General features: G+C 44.6%; 10 protein-coding genes across 10 annotated transcripts; 5 read left to right on the top strand and 5 right to left on the bottom strand.

The window, feature by feature from the left end:
• Positions 1–82: 82 nt before the first annotated feature.
• On the top strand, positions 83–886 carry MCYG_03220 (ser/Thr protein phosphatase; the record flags this gene model as incomplete). The annotated part of the gene is made up of 1 exon (XM_002847668.1): positions 83–886. One exon carries the CDS (start codon positions 83–85, stop codon positions 884–886), a length of 804 nt encoding a protein of 267 aa, XP_002847714.1.
• A 277-nt stretch (positions 887–1,163) lies between these two features.
• Positions 1,164–1,781, bottom strand: MCYG_03219 (uncharacterized protein; the record flags this gene model as incomplete). The annotated part of the gene is made up of 1 exon (XM_002847667.1): positions 1,164–1,781. The coding sequence occupies one exon, from the start codon at positions 1,779–1,781 to the stop codon at positions 1,164–1,166; it is 618 nt and encodes a 205-aa protein (XP_002847713.1).
• A 641-nt stretch (positions 1,782–2,422) lies between these two features.
• Positions 2,423–3,458, bottom strand: MCYG_03218 (conserved hypothetical protein; the record flags this gene model as incomplete). Its single annotated transcript, XM_002847666.1, has 2 exons — positions 2,423–3,373; positions 3,396–3,458. 2 exons carry the CDS (start codon positions 3,456–3,458, stop codon positions 2,423–2,425), a joined length of 1,014 nt encoding a protein of 337 aa, XP_002847712.1.
• A 611-nt stretch (positions 3,459–4,069) lies between these two features.
• MCYG_03217 (uncharacterized protein) lies at positions 4,070–4,688 on the top strand (the record flags this gene model as incomplete). The annotated part of the gene is made up of 2 exons (XM_002847665.1): positions 4,070–4,143; positions 4,379–4,688. 2 exons carry the CDS (start codon positions 4,070–4,072, stop codon positions 4,686–4,688), a joined length of 384 nt encoding a protein of 127 aa, XP_002847711.1.
• An 840-nt stretch (positions 4,689–5,528) lies between these two features.
• Positions 5,529–7,532, top strand: MCYG_03216 (uncharacterized protein; the record flags this gene model as incomplete). Its single annotated transcript, XM_002847664.1, has 5 exons — positions 5,529–5,712; positions 5,796–6,430; positions 6,493–6,810; positions 6,874–7,263; positions 7,347–7,532. 5 exons carry the CDS (start codon positions 5,529–5,531, stop codon positions 7,530–7,532), a joined length of 1,713 nt encoding a protein of 570 aa, XP_002847710.1.
• A 934-nt stretch (positions 7,533–8,466) lies between these two features.
• Positions 8,467–9,601, top strand: MCYG_03215 (rhomboid protein 2; the record flags this gene model as incomplete). The annotated part of the gene is made up of 6 exons (XM_002847663.1): positions 8,467–8,656; positions 8,753–8,890; positions 8,953–9,034; positions 9,093–9,158; positions 9,217–9,338; positions 9,393–9,601. The coding sequence occupies 6 exons, from the start codon at positions 8,467–8,469 to the stop codon at positions 9,599–9,601; spliced, it is 807 nt and encodes a 268-aa protein (XP_002847709.1).
• Positions 9,602–9,987: 386 nt separating this feature from the next.
• On the bottom strand, positions 9,988–10,968 carry MCYG_03214 (WW domain-containing oxidoreductase; the record flags this gene model as incomplete). Its single annotated transcript, XM_002847662.1, has 2 exons — positions 9,988–10,851; positions 10,873–10,968. 2 exons carry the CDS (start codon positions 10,966–10,968, stop codon positions 9,988–9,990), a joined length of 960 nt encoding a protein of 319 aa, XP_002847708.1.
• A 595-nt stretch (positions 10,969–11,563) lies between these two features.
• MCYG_03213 (conserved hypothetical protein) lies at positions 11,564–12,093 on the bottom strand (the record flags this gene model as incomplete). The annotated part of the gene is made up of 3 exons (XM_002847661.1): positions 11,564–11,763; positions 11,793–12,020; positions 12,057–12,093. The coding sequence occupies 3 exons, from the start codon at positions 12,091–12,093 to the stop codon at positions 11,564–11,566; spliced, it is 465 nt and encodes a 154-aa protein (XP_002847707.1).
• Positions 12,094–12,854: 761 nt separating this feature from the next.
• On the top strand, positions 12,855–14,495 carry MCYG_03212 (ubiquitin C-terminal hydrolase Ubp8; the record flags this gene model as incomplete). The annotated part of the gene is made up of 5 exons (XM_002847660.1): positions 12,855–12,900; positions 12,958–13,197; positions 13,260–13,361; positions 13,423–14,059; positions 14,144–14,495. 5 exons carry the CDS (start codon positions 12,855–12,857, stop codon positions 14,493–14,495), a joined length of 1,377 nt encoding a protein of 458 aa, XP_002847706.1.
• Positions 14,496–15,194: 699 nt separating this feature from the next.
• On the bottom strand, positions 15,195–15,601 carry MCYG_03211 (uncharacterized protein; the record flags this gene model as incomplete). Its single annotated transcript, XM_002847659.1, has 2 exons — positions 15,195–15,373; positions 15,427–15,601. The coding sequence occupies 2 exons, from the start codon at positions 15,599–15,601 to the stop codon at positions 15,195–15,197; spliced, it is 354 nt and encodes a 117-aa protein (XP_002847705.1).
• Positions 15,602–15,917: the final 316 nt, after the last annotated feature.

Here is a 15,917-nt window from a genome sequence, read left to right as displayed (position 1 = left end):
GGCAATATATTTACATGAATTTAAAAACTGCCAAAATTCTGCAAGTACAGGGCGGCTTATATCAATTCCCCTGCTGTCTCTTATGGCGCCTGTTATGTTCCAGGTCATGTCTGACCTCCACCTTGAAACTCATCCGTCATACAACTACAGCTTTAAACAGACAGCCCCATATCTTGCTCTTCTTGGTGACATCGGCCAGGTCGGGGATCATCGACTGTTTCAGTTTCTGGAAAAGCAAGTAAAACGATACTGGGCAGTATTTTTCCTACTTGGGAATCACGAGCCAACATATCTTCGTTTCGATGCGGCAAAAGCTAGAGTCCGAGAATTTGAAAGGAAGATGACGAGCCTCCGAGCACATTCTACTATCGGTCGCTTTATATTCCTGGATCAAACTCGATATGACGTTTCGAACACCCTCACTATACTAGGCTGTACGTTGTTCTCACATGTCCTGCCTCTCCAAGAGCATGCCGTTGCAGGTCGACTGGTAGATTTCCGAGACATCATTCAGTGGAATGTGGAAGATCATAATGTTGCGCATAAATCAGATCTTGACTGGCTAAACCGCCAAGTTGAGGAGATTGCCGATAATGAGCCGCAACGACAGATTGTGATATTTACTCATCACAGTCCGTGCTTGGATAATAGAGCCATAGATCCAGAACACAAGGACAGTGATGTGATGTCAGGCTTTGCAACAGATCTGAGGACAGAGAATTGCTGGATGAATCGGGCAGTTAAAGCGTGGGCTTTTGGACATACGCACTTCAACACGTTCTTTACAAACGAGAATGGCGCGAGTATAATATCCAACCAAAAGGGCTATTATACGATTCCTAAACCCACATTTCGACCGGAGCGTATATATAGCCTAGGCGAGTAATATCTTAATGCTGAAATTTGTTTATTAACGTGATGCAATTCAATGGCCACTTAAAAGTCAGTTTTATAACCACAATATAAACTCATATTTTATTATGAACAAAAGAAAACAACAAGAAAAAGAAGACAGAGAAAGTGAATGACAAGACGTTTAGCGGGGGAATATTAAATAGCAAACTGAAATCCGCTGCTTAAGTATTCCATTTACGACTTTAATGCCTATGTGGTAATTAGTACATTTGTAGGTAAAGGGTGAGTTGAATGACAGACTTACGACTTTAGCGATGGTTTTTCAAGTATTGCGTTAAAAATTTAATATCAGATTTATCATTTTCAATAGAAGACACACGGCTTCGATCTCGACGCGAAAGGGAGTATCTTTTATACTGTAGCAGCAAATTAGGGTCCAGGACTCTGACGCCGTTTGAGATGACAACTTCTCGCCCGGTAAATTGTTGGCCGATTTGCTGCGGCTCAATGACATCCAGGTTGTAGCGTCTCCTATTCATATTCACCCAGCTGCCACCTTCGGCTACTCCGAAATTTGTAGAGTCCCTGGCCAAAATAGATAATGCCTGGCGTCTTGCACCTTGAGGAACAATGATATCGAGATCATGCGTGGTGCGCTGAGAACCAAGAAGAGAACAAGCAACTCCCCCGATGAAGGCATAGCCTAGGCCACGTAGATGGAAATCAATTGAGCGAGCAAAGGCGGGGACATCGTTGGGAGGTATGTTTCCTGGTGTCATCATGGGCCTCATTGGGCGAAGGGCAATGGGTGCAGTTACCGCACCTGTATCTCCATGGCGGCGTTGCGGTTGGGTGTCCTGAGGATGTGTCTGTCGTGGCCGTGGAGGAGTCTGACTGTTGTCATCATCACTAGATCCGAAGCACATCGTTGATAGTAAACAGAGGTATGAAGGTTTCCAAGGTGTGATTTGTGTAAGTAGCAGACGGAATGAGAAGTGAGTGAGTGGAAAAGTGCTGCTGTGGATGGGTATTTTGAAGCAGAACTTGTTATTTCAGTAGACAAGTGATCATATATTTATACAGCTATCCCACCCGAAACTCTGGATAAAAACAGAACTACTCCATTAGAGCGCTAAAAACAGGCTATATTTATATTCAATGCACCTCCATACATGGGAGTGGCGCATAACCAGTTCTTATTGAACGCTCAGTTTCTTTAAAGCATTTTATTATGCGTATAGCAATCGCATATTTGAATTCTGCCCTGGCGGCTACGTGCATTATTTGAAAAATAGATACCGATTAGAAAGACATGGCGAGTGGAGGGAAGGGAGAATATGAAACTGTAAGTGAACCATGGGTATCTTTATTGGTTCAAAGCTGTTAGTTGGTGGTGGGTGGCCAAGGATATTAATTGTTGGATTATAATTAAATCCTTGTCGCCTACAAGCGCTGGAATATTTATGTGAAATCTCAGAGCTGTTTGGCGTGTTTCGAACATTTGGGAGATATTGGAAAAGTTTTTGCAACAAGGGGTTATCATTTGAGCTTGCAGTAATCGATAAAATCAGCGAAAACCATTGAGTTCCGCCTCAGAAATTTCGAGGACTACCCTTGTTCCAAATTCCTGATGAGCTGGTTTTTCAAAGTTGAAAGACGTAACACTCGGGGGCTCAAGGGAACCGTCGATTATTTTAGTACAAATATCACGTTGACGGATCCAACATCCTTCATCCGATAGTTCAACTCGATATTGTGCTGTTCTAGTGTAAGTGGCGAGCAAATCAAAGAGAAGCTGACGATGCTCTCTGCGAACTTGGCCAGCAAACTCTTGTGTCCACACCTCGTCAATATAATCGGGGATATAGGCAATATGCACAGAGAGGTAGTCGCCGAATGGGCAGTCAATCTCAGCAAGGTCCATCCACCTTGACACTATGTGATCGAAGTATTCTGAAATATCGGGAACTAAAAACTTTAGATCGTCTATTTTTGACGGAAGGTAATAATTCCAGTCGCTTGCCGGTAAAAGGACGACACCAACGGTCTCTTTCTCTTCTTGTGGACTTTCGGAGTGAGTTTTGCCTGGGATATTTTGTCCTGGAGGCAGAACTAGACGTAAGTGGTCACTTAATTGAGGTATGCTGATAAAACGAGGATTTGCTTGAGCTTCTATGTATCCCGCCTTAGTTAACGCCTGAGCGGCATCTCGAGGATTGGCAACAAGAAGGAAGAGGTCCCAAAAGACAACCGGGACGCCATAACAGGCTAAGACGTCCTCACACCACACTCGACTAGTGATGTTTGCTTGTGCGAGAAGCTGACAAGGCTCGTAGCGAGGATCCTGCTGACCCGAGGGTTCTTGTGGCGTATTTTTACTGCGAGTTCTTGACGTGAAGAAACTGACGAAATTTGGTAACCAAGACGGCATTGCTGATGCGGTGACGATGTCAAGCGGTGTTTTTGATGTTTTCGCGGTTGAAAAGAATGAAAGGATAACTAGCAGCGCATTTAACCGCTAGTTAACTTACGTAACTAACTACATAGTGAGTACCGAAGCTGAAGAAGGCCGGCCACCCTACAATGAAGGTAGGTAACTCCATGAGATAAGAGGATGTAAAAAAAAGTTGAAGGGAGATCAAATGGCTCCTGTAGTGTGTAAAAAGGCCCTAATCAATGGTGTTCGTTTTTAGTTTAATAGATTGGCAAATGCTTTGCTTTCGGTGTATACTTGAAGGCTGTATTGAACTAGTCCCTACTGCTATTTTGTCGAAATGTGTTACCAATAGATACAGCGGATATTAAGCCATTGCTATCCCTGTCGGTAGGACAACGGAATAGTCAGCGCATGATCATGCGGCTTATCTTCATGCGAAGCACAACATTGAAAGCGGTGCATCCCGGTCAGGCGTGGGTGTTTTGTCGTTTCTGCCTTTGGTGGAGCATATACGACAAGGAAAAAGCACTAGAACTTCGAGATATACGAACAAGGAAGGTCATGTACCAGTACTTGAATATACACTGTGGGCAGTGAGGCTGCCTGAACCAGGAGCGGTTATTTTAAGTACTGCTCACTGATATTGACATAAATCTGGTGGCTATCTGGATTCATGCACCAGTGGAGGAGAGGGCAGAGCTGGCAGAAAAACCTGTGTGAATTCCCTGCATCCGGGCTCTAACTATCTCGTTGGCATGGTGGAGATGCAAATAATATATGGCTTCATCAACTGAATCGGAGTACAGAGAAATGGACGGATCCACTTCTTTTGAAGCGATGGCTGCCGGATGGTATACATAGTATGAGTCAAGAAAGGCTATAGGCTGTCGAGTCACGGCCGAAGAGTCGATAAAATGTGCGCTGGAGTTTATGCATCATGAGGTCGTGCGTTTGGCATTTGGGCTGCTGCGTATAAAAAATTAAATGGGCGGATGTGCCGGCTAGATAAGCGGGAACAAAAGACTAAACAACAAGTAGCTCCAAGGTCACTTTTGCATGCTGACGCCACGGGAAGATACTTTATAGCTACCTCCCTTGCTTTGAAATCCCAAAATCCCTCGGAATTTCGGTGATTTTGGTCCGACCCAACTCACATAGTTTGTGCGAGGTTTTGGAAACCATCCGCCGGTCACCCGGAGAGTCCACCTTCACCATTAATTGTACTCACCTTCTCCCTCGCCCACTCCATCCACGAAAGGGCTGCTTGGGTGATATAAATACCCTGGAGAGACTGCATATTGACACAGTCAAAAGGATCTCTTGGCCCATCGCTTATAGTATTCCAGCTGGCGGAAATAAGGCTTCTGTTGCAACAAAGGAACAAGGGAGAGGGTGACCTTTGCTTTTTCTTCCCACTTCCATGTTATTCCCCACCCCGTTCTGTGGAGAAATGAACAACCACGGTACTCTGTACGTACTATCCAGCTGAAGCCATGCATATGCACTTTTGTTCGAACCACTGTGCCCATTCTTGGGAGCGAAATATAATACGTATAGGGAGCACGAAGGACAACATGTCTGTGCGTAGTCCGCAATATATGTATTCGTCAGGAAATTTGCATTGGGGTCAACAACAGCTTGGGCAAGGGTCTTTCGTATACGGAGGCTATGGCCTGGCCAATCCGTCATGCACATCAACCCTAAGTAAGGTTCTCTAACCACCTTTCGTCATAACTGTGAAAGGTCCGTTTTGTTTTTGTCCATACACATGCACTAACTCCGAGCTGGGATCGTCTTCTGGGATCCTCTGCTTCCGGCACCGAACGTTTTATGAGTTTGTAAGCTCTGATCTTCCTGAAGAACGAATAGAAGCAAGGCAGGCGTCAGATTTAAATAAAAAACACACACCGGCCCGCCGCCAGCGTTCTTGCTCCTCCTTCGTGCTTTCATGTCCTTTCGTTTCTTCGCATTATCTGGCTTCCCCAAATAGACAGCTGCGATATTCGCTCCTGCAATTTCAAGAGAGAGAGTGTATATATATATATATATATTAAGCTGTCAAGGCAAGAGCCCTTCTCAAAGTCCTGCCTCCCGGATTAGGTGAACGTATTTGATCTCTATAATTATTTTCCGGATGTTGCCACAACTCCATTTGCCTCATATTCATCCCGCTGCCTTGCTGCTGTTTTCTGCGACGGTAGTAAGTGCATTACCACATGGCGATGGACATGAGTCAATGGATATGGTCGGATTGAAGGAAACAGCATCAGCTGTAGCAACGGCGCCAACGTCGGCAGCGACTATGTCTGCAGGTGACACAACACATCTGACGAGCTATTTCCGGTGCCAGAAATATTCGGGAACAATCCTAGCTCATATTATTTTGATGGCCATAGCTTGGGTTATCATTCTCCCTGTTGGTATGATATTCCCGGTTATTGCGACTGTTCAAATCTGACTTGGCCTGGCGCTAACCACATTGAAATTGCCCTTCGATACAAAGGTGTTGTATTTAGTGTTGCCAAATCCCGATTTGCATTGCCAACCCAGTTTGGTTTCTTGGTTATCAATGCTGTTGCCTTGCTGTGCGGTTTCATATACAGCAATCAAACCCCAGATCTGTATGAAAATAATGCGCATACCAAGATCGGCTGGATTGCCACATGGGCCATGGTTGCAAAGATGGTTATGGGGTTGATCCTCAGCTATTCAGGGAGCAGGAATGCTACAGATAATAAGGCCTATGAAAGAGTTGCGTTCCTTTCTGTCGACACCGGTTCAAGTCGAGTCAGGTCCTATCCCCAGGCTGCTAGTCGTCAGCATCGCTGGTCTGGGGACAGCGGTCAAGGCAGTGAAGAGCACACTTATTCTCCCCGCAGTCGATGCAGCTCTTTTGAACATGACAGGCTGGAGGGTGAGGAGCTGGAGGTACCTATTATTGAATCCAGAGATAAACCTGCTCGCTGGCTGTCTCCAATTGGATCCATTAATAGATATTTGTCATCTCGTGTGCCGCAACTGGCTTCTCAACGCGTCGTTGGTGCATTGACTGTGAGCCATACTATCATTGAAAGGACAATTCTCATCCTCGGATTCTTCGCCCTTACTTCTGGCGCGGTTGTTTATACTGGAATTTTCGTGAGTTTTTACACTCTATCTGGTGATGTTGAAAGGGGTTAGCTAATGAACGTCCAATGTAGCGTGGGCGCCAAATCTTCAACGGGCTTGCGCACTTCATTAAAGGTGGCATTTTCATGTGGTATGGATTCTTGACTCTTGGTCGATGGCTTGGTTGTTTCTCGGACTTCGGATGGGCATGGAATGTGAAGCCATCTCGTGCCATCGTAGGGGGTTGGAAGTCGAGAGTCCCAACAGCAGAATTTACGGAGTCTTTTGTTATATTCCTGTACGGAGCAAGTAATATGTTCCTGGAGCATCTCGGTGGATGGGGAGGCCCATGGACTGCCCACGACCTCGAGCATGTCTCGATAACTATCATGTTCTTCGGGGGAGGCTTGGTAGGTATTCTTCTTGGATCGCAACTCGGTGTATAAAGATTTAGGCTAATCATCATTACGCAGTGTGGAATGCTGGCTGAGTCCCGTCGAGTGCGTGACTGGGTGAATCTGACGGCTTTGGGCCCACCTCCAATCTCTCTTGACAAGGAATACACGTCGGGCTCTGATGAATGGAGACCACCGAGGTCTCAAGGAGTTTCCTTGAATCCTATGCCCGCCACGATAATCTTGCTTTTAGGACTAATGATGAGCTCCCACCACCAGCATAGCATGGTGTCCACCATGGTTCACAAACAATGGGGTATGCTTTTGGTCGGATTCTCATTGGCACGAGCCGTCACATATATTCTGCTCTACATCAACCCACCAAGCTCAATTCTTCCTTCTCGGCCACCGTCAGAGCTTGTCGCCTCATTCTGCCTTATTTCAGGCGGACTTGTCTTTATGCTAAGTGTATGCATATTCTAGCCTCCTTCTCTTGATGTCGACATTTGAAAATTAAAAGTTGGTGGCGACTCGCTAATATGGATATACAGACTGCAGATGTTGTAGCAGCAATGGAGTACCACGACCTCAACGCAATGATTGTCTTTACCGTCGGAATGGGGGTCACGGCCCTCGCTATGGCCTGGGAGATCGTAGTCATATCTCTGAAGGCATGGGCAACGAAAAATTCGGCTTCCCCATCCCCAATTCACCGGGAATTTCAGTTTCCAGAATAAAAAAGGTAGGGAAACCTGTATTTCCGAGCTTGGACTATGACTCTAGCAAAAGATGTTAATTTGCTTTTGCGAAATATGGACAAATGTGGTTTTCTCGATGCATTTTCGTTCGTTTGTTTTTGCCCCTCGTCGTTATTAGCCTTATACCCTATTTATACCCCGTTTATATTTCCTCCTGTCATCTCGTTGAGTTCAGTTTATAATGACCTCGCCACTCAACTTATAATGTAATTAAAATGCAAACGGAGCCGATGTAGTATTTATTGATGACCTTTGATCGTTGAACGATGTTTTTTAGTCTCGTTTTAACCTTCAAGATGGATCTTTAAAGTTTGATCTTATCAGATCTTCACATGGATCGCGTCACGTGATAATGCTTATCTAATCAATAATTTCGACTTTTCTGGCGTGAAATTCGATCTTTCTTTCCCAAGAACTCCGAGGAGGCGTTTTGTTTCTGCGCCCCAGCTACTTTACGTCGGTGATGGCACAGCTGGTAAGTTATTCCTTGCTCAATTTAAGGATATATCTGAAAGGTACTAGAAGTACTTGCCCAAGGATCCCACAAGGCTGACATTGCTTAAAGGGCATTAAACGATTCACGACTTCTATTGCTCATTTGACCTGAAAAGTGACGAATATTACAAGCGATTAAACGACGGAGTGCTGAATTACATATACTTGTTTATATAGCCGATATAGATTTTAGGTGTCCTCTCCGACCATTATCGGATCACCATTACCGACTCATCCGTGTTCTCTAAAGCACTCTTGGTATTTGGAAGGGAGATAGGAAGGATACAACGCGGAGGACGCAAGCCTGTGCTGATACAGGACATTATATACGCTCCTTTTTTGAAGTCATTTATCGCATGGGACTTCTGGGCCTAAAATTTGACGGATACAACCAACTTTGATCTACACCACTCTCGCCATGTTTTCTACTACTTTTTCATCACTATCATTCAACCCTGCCCGTTTGCGGTCATACGTACTGCGACTTCCACTTTTCACTCGACTTGCTATTCTATGCATTATGGTATTTTGGGTGTTGAGTTTACAAACAGTTTGGGACGTGCCGAGATGGGGGGCACTAGTGCCTAGTGATATCGGCCCTGCGGGAAGTATGTGTCCAGTCCTCAATTACTAGGCAACTGGTTGTTGTAGACTGCTAATTTGTGTGCTGCTGCGTACTCTGGCTAACGGCAATATCTATATAGTGTATCGAATCAACACCTATCCCATCGTCCACGCTGGATTTATACATGCCTTTATAAACGTGTTGGGAGTAACGCCTCTACTTGAAAGGTTTGAGGCTGAACATGGCACACTTACTTCTCTGGCTATGTTTGTTGGCCGTAAGTCTATGAAATTTATACCATCCACGTGTGGTTTGGGGGCTTAATGTTCTGGTTTTCAGCACTCTCAACCTTACCGGCGGGCATCTACGTTCTACTCGCAAAATTCGTTCTTCGAACTAATACTGGTGTTCTCGGTTCAAGGTATATCATTGATGCTGGGCCGATTAGTGATAAATTTGCTAACCATTCACCCCTTTAGTTCGTGGTTTTATGTTCTCCTCAGTTCCGAAGCTATAAAAAGATTTCAAACACATCCTCATATTAGGTGTGTTTAGACTATGTCTCTCCTTACACATTACTTGCTTTCTGACGCTATATAATAGCTTGGGGAAATATCAAATCCCAACCTGGACATTTCCGCTTATTCTCAATGCCGTGGCGTCGATTTTACTTCCCAACAAAGCGTTTATTGGTCACACGTGCTGCATCGCTGTTGGATATATCCGTAAGTGGCATTCACTATGCATTATCGTTCTTTAATCTAATATTTTCTATTTAGTTGGACTTGGATACTTGAAGTTCTTATTTCCCCCAGAAAAGGTACTTCGGTGGCTTGAGACGAAATTGAATTTACTGGGAAGACTACCTCATTACGTTTCTGTGGATCAGAAAACCTACGGTCGATACGGTATCCTACCAACTAATGGTGTTGGAGACAGGAGCATAAAATTGAACTACGTAGGGTCATCTCAAAGGTTAGGTCCCTGAATCAAAACCTCGACTCTAATTGCACAATCTTAATCGCTTTTCGTGGCAATAATTATTAATCAACTCCCGTTTTTTTTATGCACATACGAAATATAATAATAGAATGAATGCTTAATTTTGAATCGATATTGTTAATTCATTTTCTTGGTGATAAATTTGTCGTTGCATACCCACCAGCCAAAAATCAGGTCAATTGCGACTCGCACAGCGATCGCCATGGCCAACTCCGATATCAGCGCGTTATCCCTGAGTGTGTGTCCTCCTGGACCAGTTGGGAAACCCTGTTCTCTCCCTCCTCACTCCAGAATTTCCTTTCTGAACGTTTCGGAGACATGAAGCTTATCTCTAGAATCCAGCTCGCCCACCATGAAGTCCCAAAGTTTCTTTCAAGATGTGGCATCTCGAGTGTAGGGGCTTGGATCGTCCATCCATATGCGGTTGAAGTACCCTGCACCGCCCCTGAATTCATCCGTGCCAGCTGCTTGTAATCCAAACTCAGGCATAGTGGCCGCATTGACTAGGGCCAAACTGCCTTGGTAAGAATCGATAGCAAAACAGATGAATAGTGTACTTAAGGCCCAGAAAACTGGGTCAATATTGCCCTGTGTAGTGTTAGACTTGTCAACAGGCTTGGAAATACTACTCTTAACATAGCCTGGATGAACACCATGCACAACAATATGATCATAATCAGGATGACGAAGCAGGCGTAGCTGCAGATCACTGAGCCAAATCTGAAAATATAGCTTGTTGTCCGAATATGCTCTAGTTCCAGCATTGACGTTCGATAGGTCGTATATACCCAGGTAGTGGAAGCAGGATGTAGTGCATATGATACGCGGGCTAGGGGCCTTCGCGATAAAAGGTAGTAATCTCAAAGTCAACAATGTGTTGGAAAGGAAGTTGACTTGATGACAGAGCTCGAATCCATCTTTAGTCAAGACAACCTTGCCCGATCTCTGTGACATACCGGCATTGTTTACCAGCACATCCAACGGTCTGCCACTCTCAATCCATCTCTTTGCAAGAGCCTCAACAGATGAAAGGTCCGCCATGTCGCATTCCCACCATTCGACTATTTGATATTGGCCGTACGCTTCCCCGGCCGCCTTGCACTCCTCGATAACCTGTCCAGGGTGCGTCTCGTATGATGGAGGTTGTTGGCACGCTAAGATCAAGTTTGCATCTCGTTTGACGAATTGGACCGCAGCTTCACGCCCAATGCCGTTATTCGAGCCAGTGATCAGAATCTATTTTCCTAGAACGTCCACTTCTGGCACTGTAACTGTCGCACTATATGTGCCTTTTAGTGTCTTCCAAGCACTCCATATGATAGAGGGCGCGATGAATTTGGTTGGTTTGGTCATGTTGAACACATGTTGATATATTTATATGAGTAGTCATGTTTGAGCATGAAGATTCCTTTTATCTTTTATAGATTGTATACTCCGTACCGCTCCCCCCACTACGGAACGCAGCCACAATTATTAACTAGTCAGTCGTTTATTGAACTAGTTATTTAAATATAGATCCGAGCGGCCTGATGTATGTTACTACAAGACTGACCTTGAACATTAGTGCATACCTAACTGGGGGAATAGAGGTGAGAGTATACTCCGTGCGTAGGTGCACGAAGTATACTATGTAAAGGATTCATGGTTATTAAACGCCTATTGGTTATTGTTAGGCCTATTGGTTTCTCACTTGGTAAAATATGCTTGTTCTGAAGGGGCCAGTTCTCCAACTAGGAAGTAGAGATACTTACGAGAAACAGGAACTTCTTGGCTTTGTTAAGGACTAATTAATCGAATCTGATAAGGCCAGGGTTATCTGTAGAATATTACATTCATAACTCTGTGTTAGTAGCGCACAGGAGATGACTCTGGCTCTATAGTTGGAATCATAGTTGCTGGCCATAACCCTAGGTTGAAACAAGGGTGAACACAAGGATAAATAGAAAGATCATTCTGGGGGAGGGGAATGACGTATCTCAACCCAGTATGGCCGCCGGAAATCGATATCCTTATGACGAACAACTTTGCCGTCCTGGATCCATTTAAATCGTTCTGGGAGCTCATGTTCATGATACAGTTTGATAGCAGTCTGGAGGTTTATCTTCTGAGCTTCACTGGTGGCAGGGTCGTCGATCATGGCCTGCAGCTCTGCAATACGTCCTGGAACTGACGAGTACCTGCCAATTCACGGCTGATTCGAGTGTAGAGCTCAAATTTGACGGCGCCTTCGTGCCTAGCACCAGGCCGCACTAGACATTTACTGAGCCGATTGCGCCGCTCGATCAGTTCGTTAATATGAGGTTGCTGGTTCACTGACGATGACTGTTTTGTGGTAAGCTCCTGTGGTCGGCAAGGATTGACGATGTGTTTCTGCGAGTTCAGACCTTGAACAATCGCGCGAATGTCTCCGTCCGCCTTCTATACTGTGATATTCCTCTTGCTGGTCACATTAGAATCGATATCGCTGTTCATTATCATGTTCAAAATATTATTATCACTACCGTCAACGTGGAAAAAATTGAGGCTTGGGTGCGTGGAGGTAATAACGGGAGGCCAAACAGAGAGGAAAAAGGGCCAAAATTAGCCATCAATTCACTGTCTTAATGTTTAAATAATTATTGTATGTCCTCACCATTACGATATAATTGTTGAATAGAAAAATTGTTGATGAATAGACGAAAACAATGAAATATAATTTGAAGTCGCAAATAAAATAATTAAATAAAGTTTAGGTTCAGCTAGTTCCCGACTTAAAGCTTAGATCTGATTATGTAACCGATATATTACATAATCATGTCCTGACATCTCCCGATTGAGCGACGGTTCTTCCTTTTCTCTTCCGCTTTATATTTCGAACATTCATCTCTTTACTTCCTCTCCTGCTCTCCCTTCCATCTCGATACAAGAAATTGCCAGCTCATCCTGATAAAAATTGATACCCGAATCTCAAATTACCGAATTCCGGTCGTACCGTCGACTCTTCCAGCCTGGTGTTAAGATATCACTTTTGCTGATTACTGGAACTTATTACTTTTCCATTTTTATCAGAGATATCAAAGTGGCTGTTCTGATTTGCTTTGTCTGATACAGCTTACTCATCTTCTATAAAACCCGTCGGTTTTAGTGCTGCACCTAGGAACGGGTAATTCCTTATCAGGTGCTGGACACCCGATATCTTTCTAAGTAGCTATTGAGCTCCCTTGTACAGTCAGGGGTTCTGGGATACTAACCTATTTACAATGACTACTGTGTCTACCCCCCTATATGAGCCTGCCTATGGTTGTGGTAAGCCTATATTACTCTGAACGAATCGAAGTGTGGTTTCTAACCCTACTTCAACAGAGCACCTGCAGGATATCTTTGAGAATGATACAGATGCCGCCACTAGGCTCGCCGAAAATTACGCTAAACTGAATGGCAAAGGGCCGTGGAATCCGTCACAAGTTCGACTTGATGCCTCGAAAAGGAGTACCTCTGGACCAAAATTTTCCCTAAAACCGCAGTACCAGTGCCTCCAATGCCCAGCAGTAGGAGTAAAGGCTGCACGTTGTGAACACAGTTCACAAACGGGGCACATATTTTGTATGTTACTCTGTATTACTGGGGAAAAAAAAAGTCGTTACTAACCTGCCCCTTAAAATTAGTTGCGGACTATAGAAGCAAGAATGTTTTCTGTCAAGGATGTGACGATCTCATATATGATGTTGACTTGGAAAGCATTTTAAAGAATAATATCGAACCTATTGGTAAGCATTGGGCAATGGGTTTCAGAAGATTTTATGCAACATGCTAACTCCTTCCTCCTAGTCTCGAGGAAACGGAAGGTTGACAATATGGAAGACGACGAATATGCAAGTTACATAGCATTGAACACAAACAAGAAAATTTGTGGCAAAGAAGGTGTCAGGGGCTTGTTCAACCTTGGCCAGACATGTTACATGAATGTTATCCTCCAAACCCTGTTCCACGAACCCGTCTTGACAGCTTACTTTCTTGGAAACGGACACAGCACTAGCGATTGCCAGAAAGTGAACTGTTTTGGCTGTGCTCTTGCAGATGCTTTTGCAGAGTTTAGCAACGAAGAGAAAGATGAAGGGTTTGGAGCTCTCAATCTCCTGCTTGCCTCGTGGCAGAAATCGTCGGACCTTGCTGGTTACCATCAGCAAGACGCTCATGAATTTTATCAATTCTTAGTAAACCAACTTCATGAGAGTACCTCCGGCAACCTTGACTGTGACCCAACCTGTCGCTGTTTCTTCCACACAGCATTCTTCGGCAAACTTCGAAGCACTATTACCTGCGGAAACTGTGGCAAAGTATCTCGCACCGAAGATCCAGTAATGGATGTCAGTTTGGACCTTCAAGTTCAAAAGAGAAAGCGTGCACTTGGCGGTGGAGAGCAGAGTTCCGACGTCTCGCCAACCCTACAGGGATGCTTGGAAGGGTATATATCTCCTGAAAAGTTAGCAGCCAGCGAATATGGCTGCACCCAGTGCAACTCTAACAAAGGAGTCACCAAACAACTTAGGTTAAGAAAGCTACCAGTCATACTGTGCATGCAACTGAAACGATTCGAGCGGAACCGCTCTGTCTCGGAGAAGGTGGAAACCAAAGTCTCATATCCTGCCTCGATCAATATGATGCCATACACCACTCGCCCCAGGTCCCATAACAGGTCGCAGTTCCAGTACGATCTGTTGAGTGTCGTCGTTCATATTGGTGACATTGATTCCGGCCACTACCTTGCCTACTGCCGACACGGTGAACAGTGGTTCAAATTTAATGATGATCGCGTAACGGTCGTAGCTGAGGCGGAGGTGTTAGGGGCTGATGCTTACCTGTTGTTCTATACCTTGCAGGCGTACGCTTCTTGCAAGTAGCTTGGCGCCCTACGCCTAGTTGTTGGCTCCTAGGGGTCTGGCCATGGAAGGATATGGATGGGCTTGTATTACAGTAGCAGTGGGTTTTAATTAGACTAATCTAAAGCTAGTCCTTTTCTAAACACATGTATGCCCTTAACTTGTGCCTTAAGTTGGGTTGCGGGAGATTTTTCTTTGCTCAAGGGTAGCGGCATGAGGGTAACTTAAACTGTGATATAGCTAGCAGACAGTATAAAAGAGGTAGATATCACTGTCCTACGCTGTGATAAATCATTTTTAGAACTGTACAATTTAGGAGAGAGGCAGGGCCTGTCAAAATTATCTATTCTGGCCCTAGTTTTATTCACATTTTGTACCCAAAGCACTGGTTCATAATGCTAGTCAGCGGTTACTAACACCAGCCTCTTCTTGCAATATTAGGGTAAATGGCCTTTCCACCCGAAGGATGATTGATTCGAGAAGGGGTGTGCTCATTGATCAAAACGTCTAGTAATGAAAAGATGCACGCTTCTATATTACTTTTCGAGACGTCCTGGCCATAAAATATCCCATCAAAGTCATGGGTATTCCGGTATTTCACTTGACAGTAGAAGCGAGCATAATGGTCCACAGCCTTCCACTTGGAATGATTAGGGTAAGGAAATGAATAAGTCGGGAGCCCGTCTCCTTCCTTTTGGGATATGCGACTTCGAACGTCCTTCATGCTAGGCCTCGGCGAGCTAGATATGTTGCTGATTTTTGCGGCGACTTGTTGAGGGTAGATCCAGTTACATAGAGCTCTTCCCACCAAGGCCTTACCATGTCACTTCTCGGAAAGTTCAGAAACTCATAGGAATCGACTTGAAGATATTGCATTAGCTGCTGCATAGTGAGAATAGCTGTAATGGTTATATGTCAGCCAGGCGCCTGTAATATAAGAGAAAGCACATACGTTCTCCCTCAACAGCTTCCATGTCGTCGTCACCATCATCATTTTCATCGTCTTCTTCCTCGGAATCTTCCTCGTCATCCGTTTCCATTGTCCCAAGTGTTTTATAGTACCCATTATTTGTATAACGTTTGGACCTGAGTCTGGTAGAAAACCTAGTACCGCATGTGGTGTCCATGATCCATGTACGAGTGAATTAATTTTTCTCTAACGATTTGTATATTGATTGTCCTCGGTGAAGCCTGTGGAAGGTATGCAGAAGTATGGCCCTTCGTTCCGGAGAACACCATGCAACTAAAAAGCAAGCATATATTTGATAATGCTGGATATTTGCGAATAGAAAACGCAGCCCTCACATTGAACGTTATTCGCGCAAGTTTAGTCAAGCTAGGAAGTAGGGCTGAGTGTTGCCCGACGTTTGGGCTGGTATAAAGTGAGGTTAGTTATAGAGGTAGTGAATCAAAGGCCGGAATTTGACACGAAAAGGTTGAGCC

This window comes from Microsporum canis, genomic scaffold (assembly GCF_000151145.1).
Source record: "Microsporum canis CBS 113480 supercont1.3 genomic scaffold, whole genome shotgun sequence".
Lineage (NCBI taxonomy): Eukaryota > Fungi > Ascomycota > Eurotiomycetes > Onygenales > Arthrodermataceae > Microsporum > Microsporum canis.
Note: the sequence above shows the minus strand (reverse complement) of the source record. Positions and strands in the feature narration are given on the sequence as shown.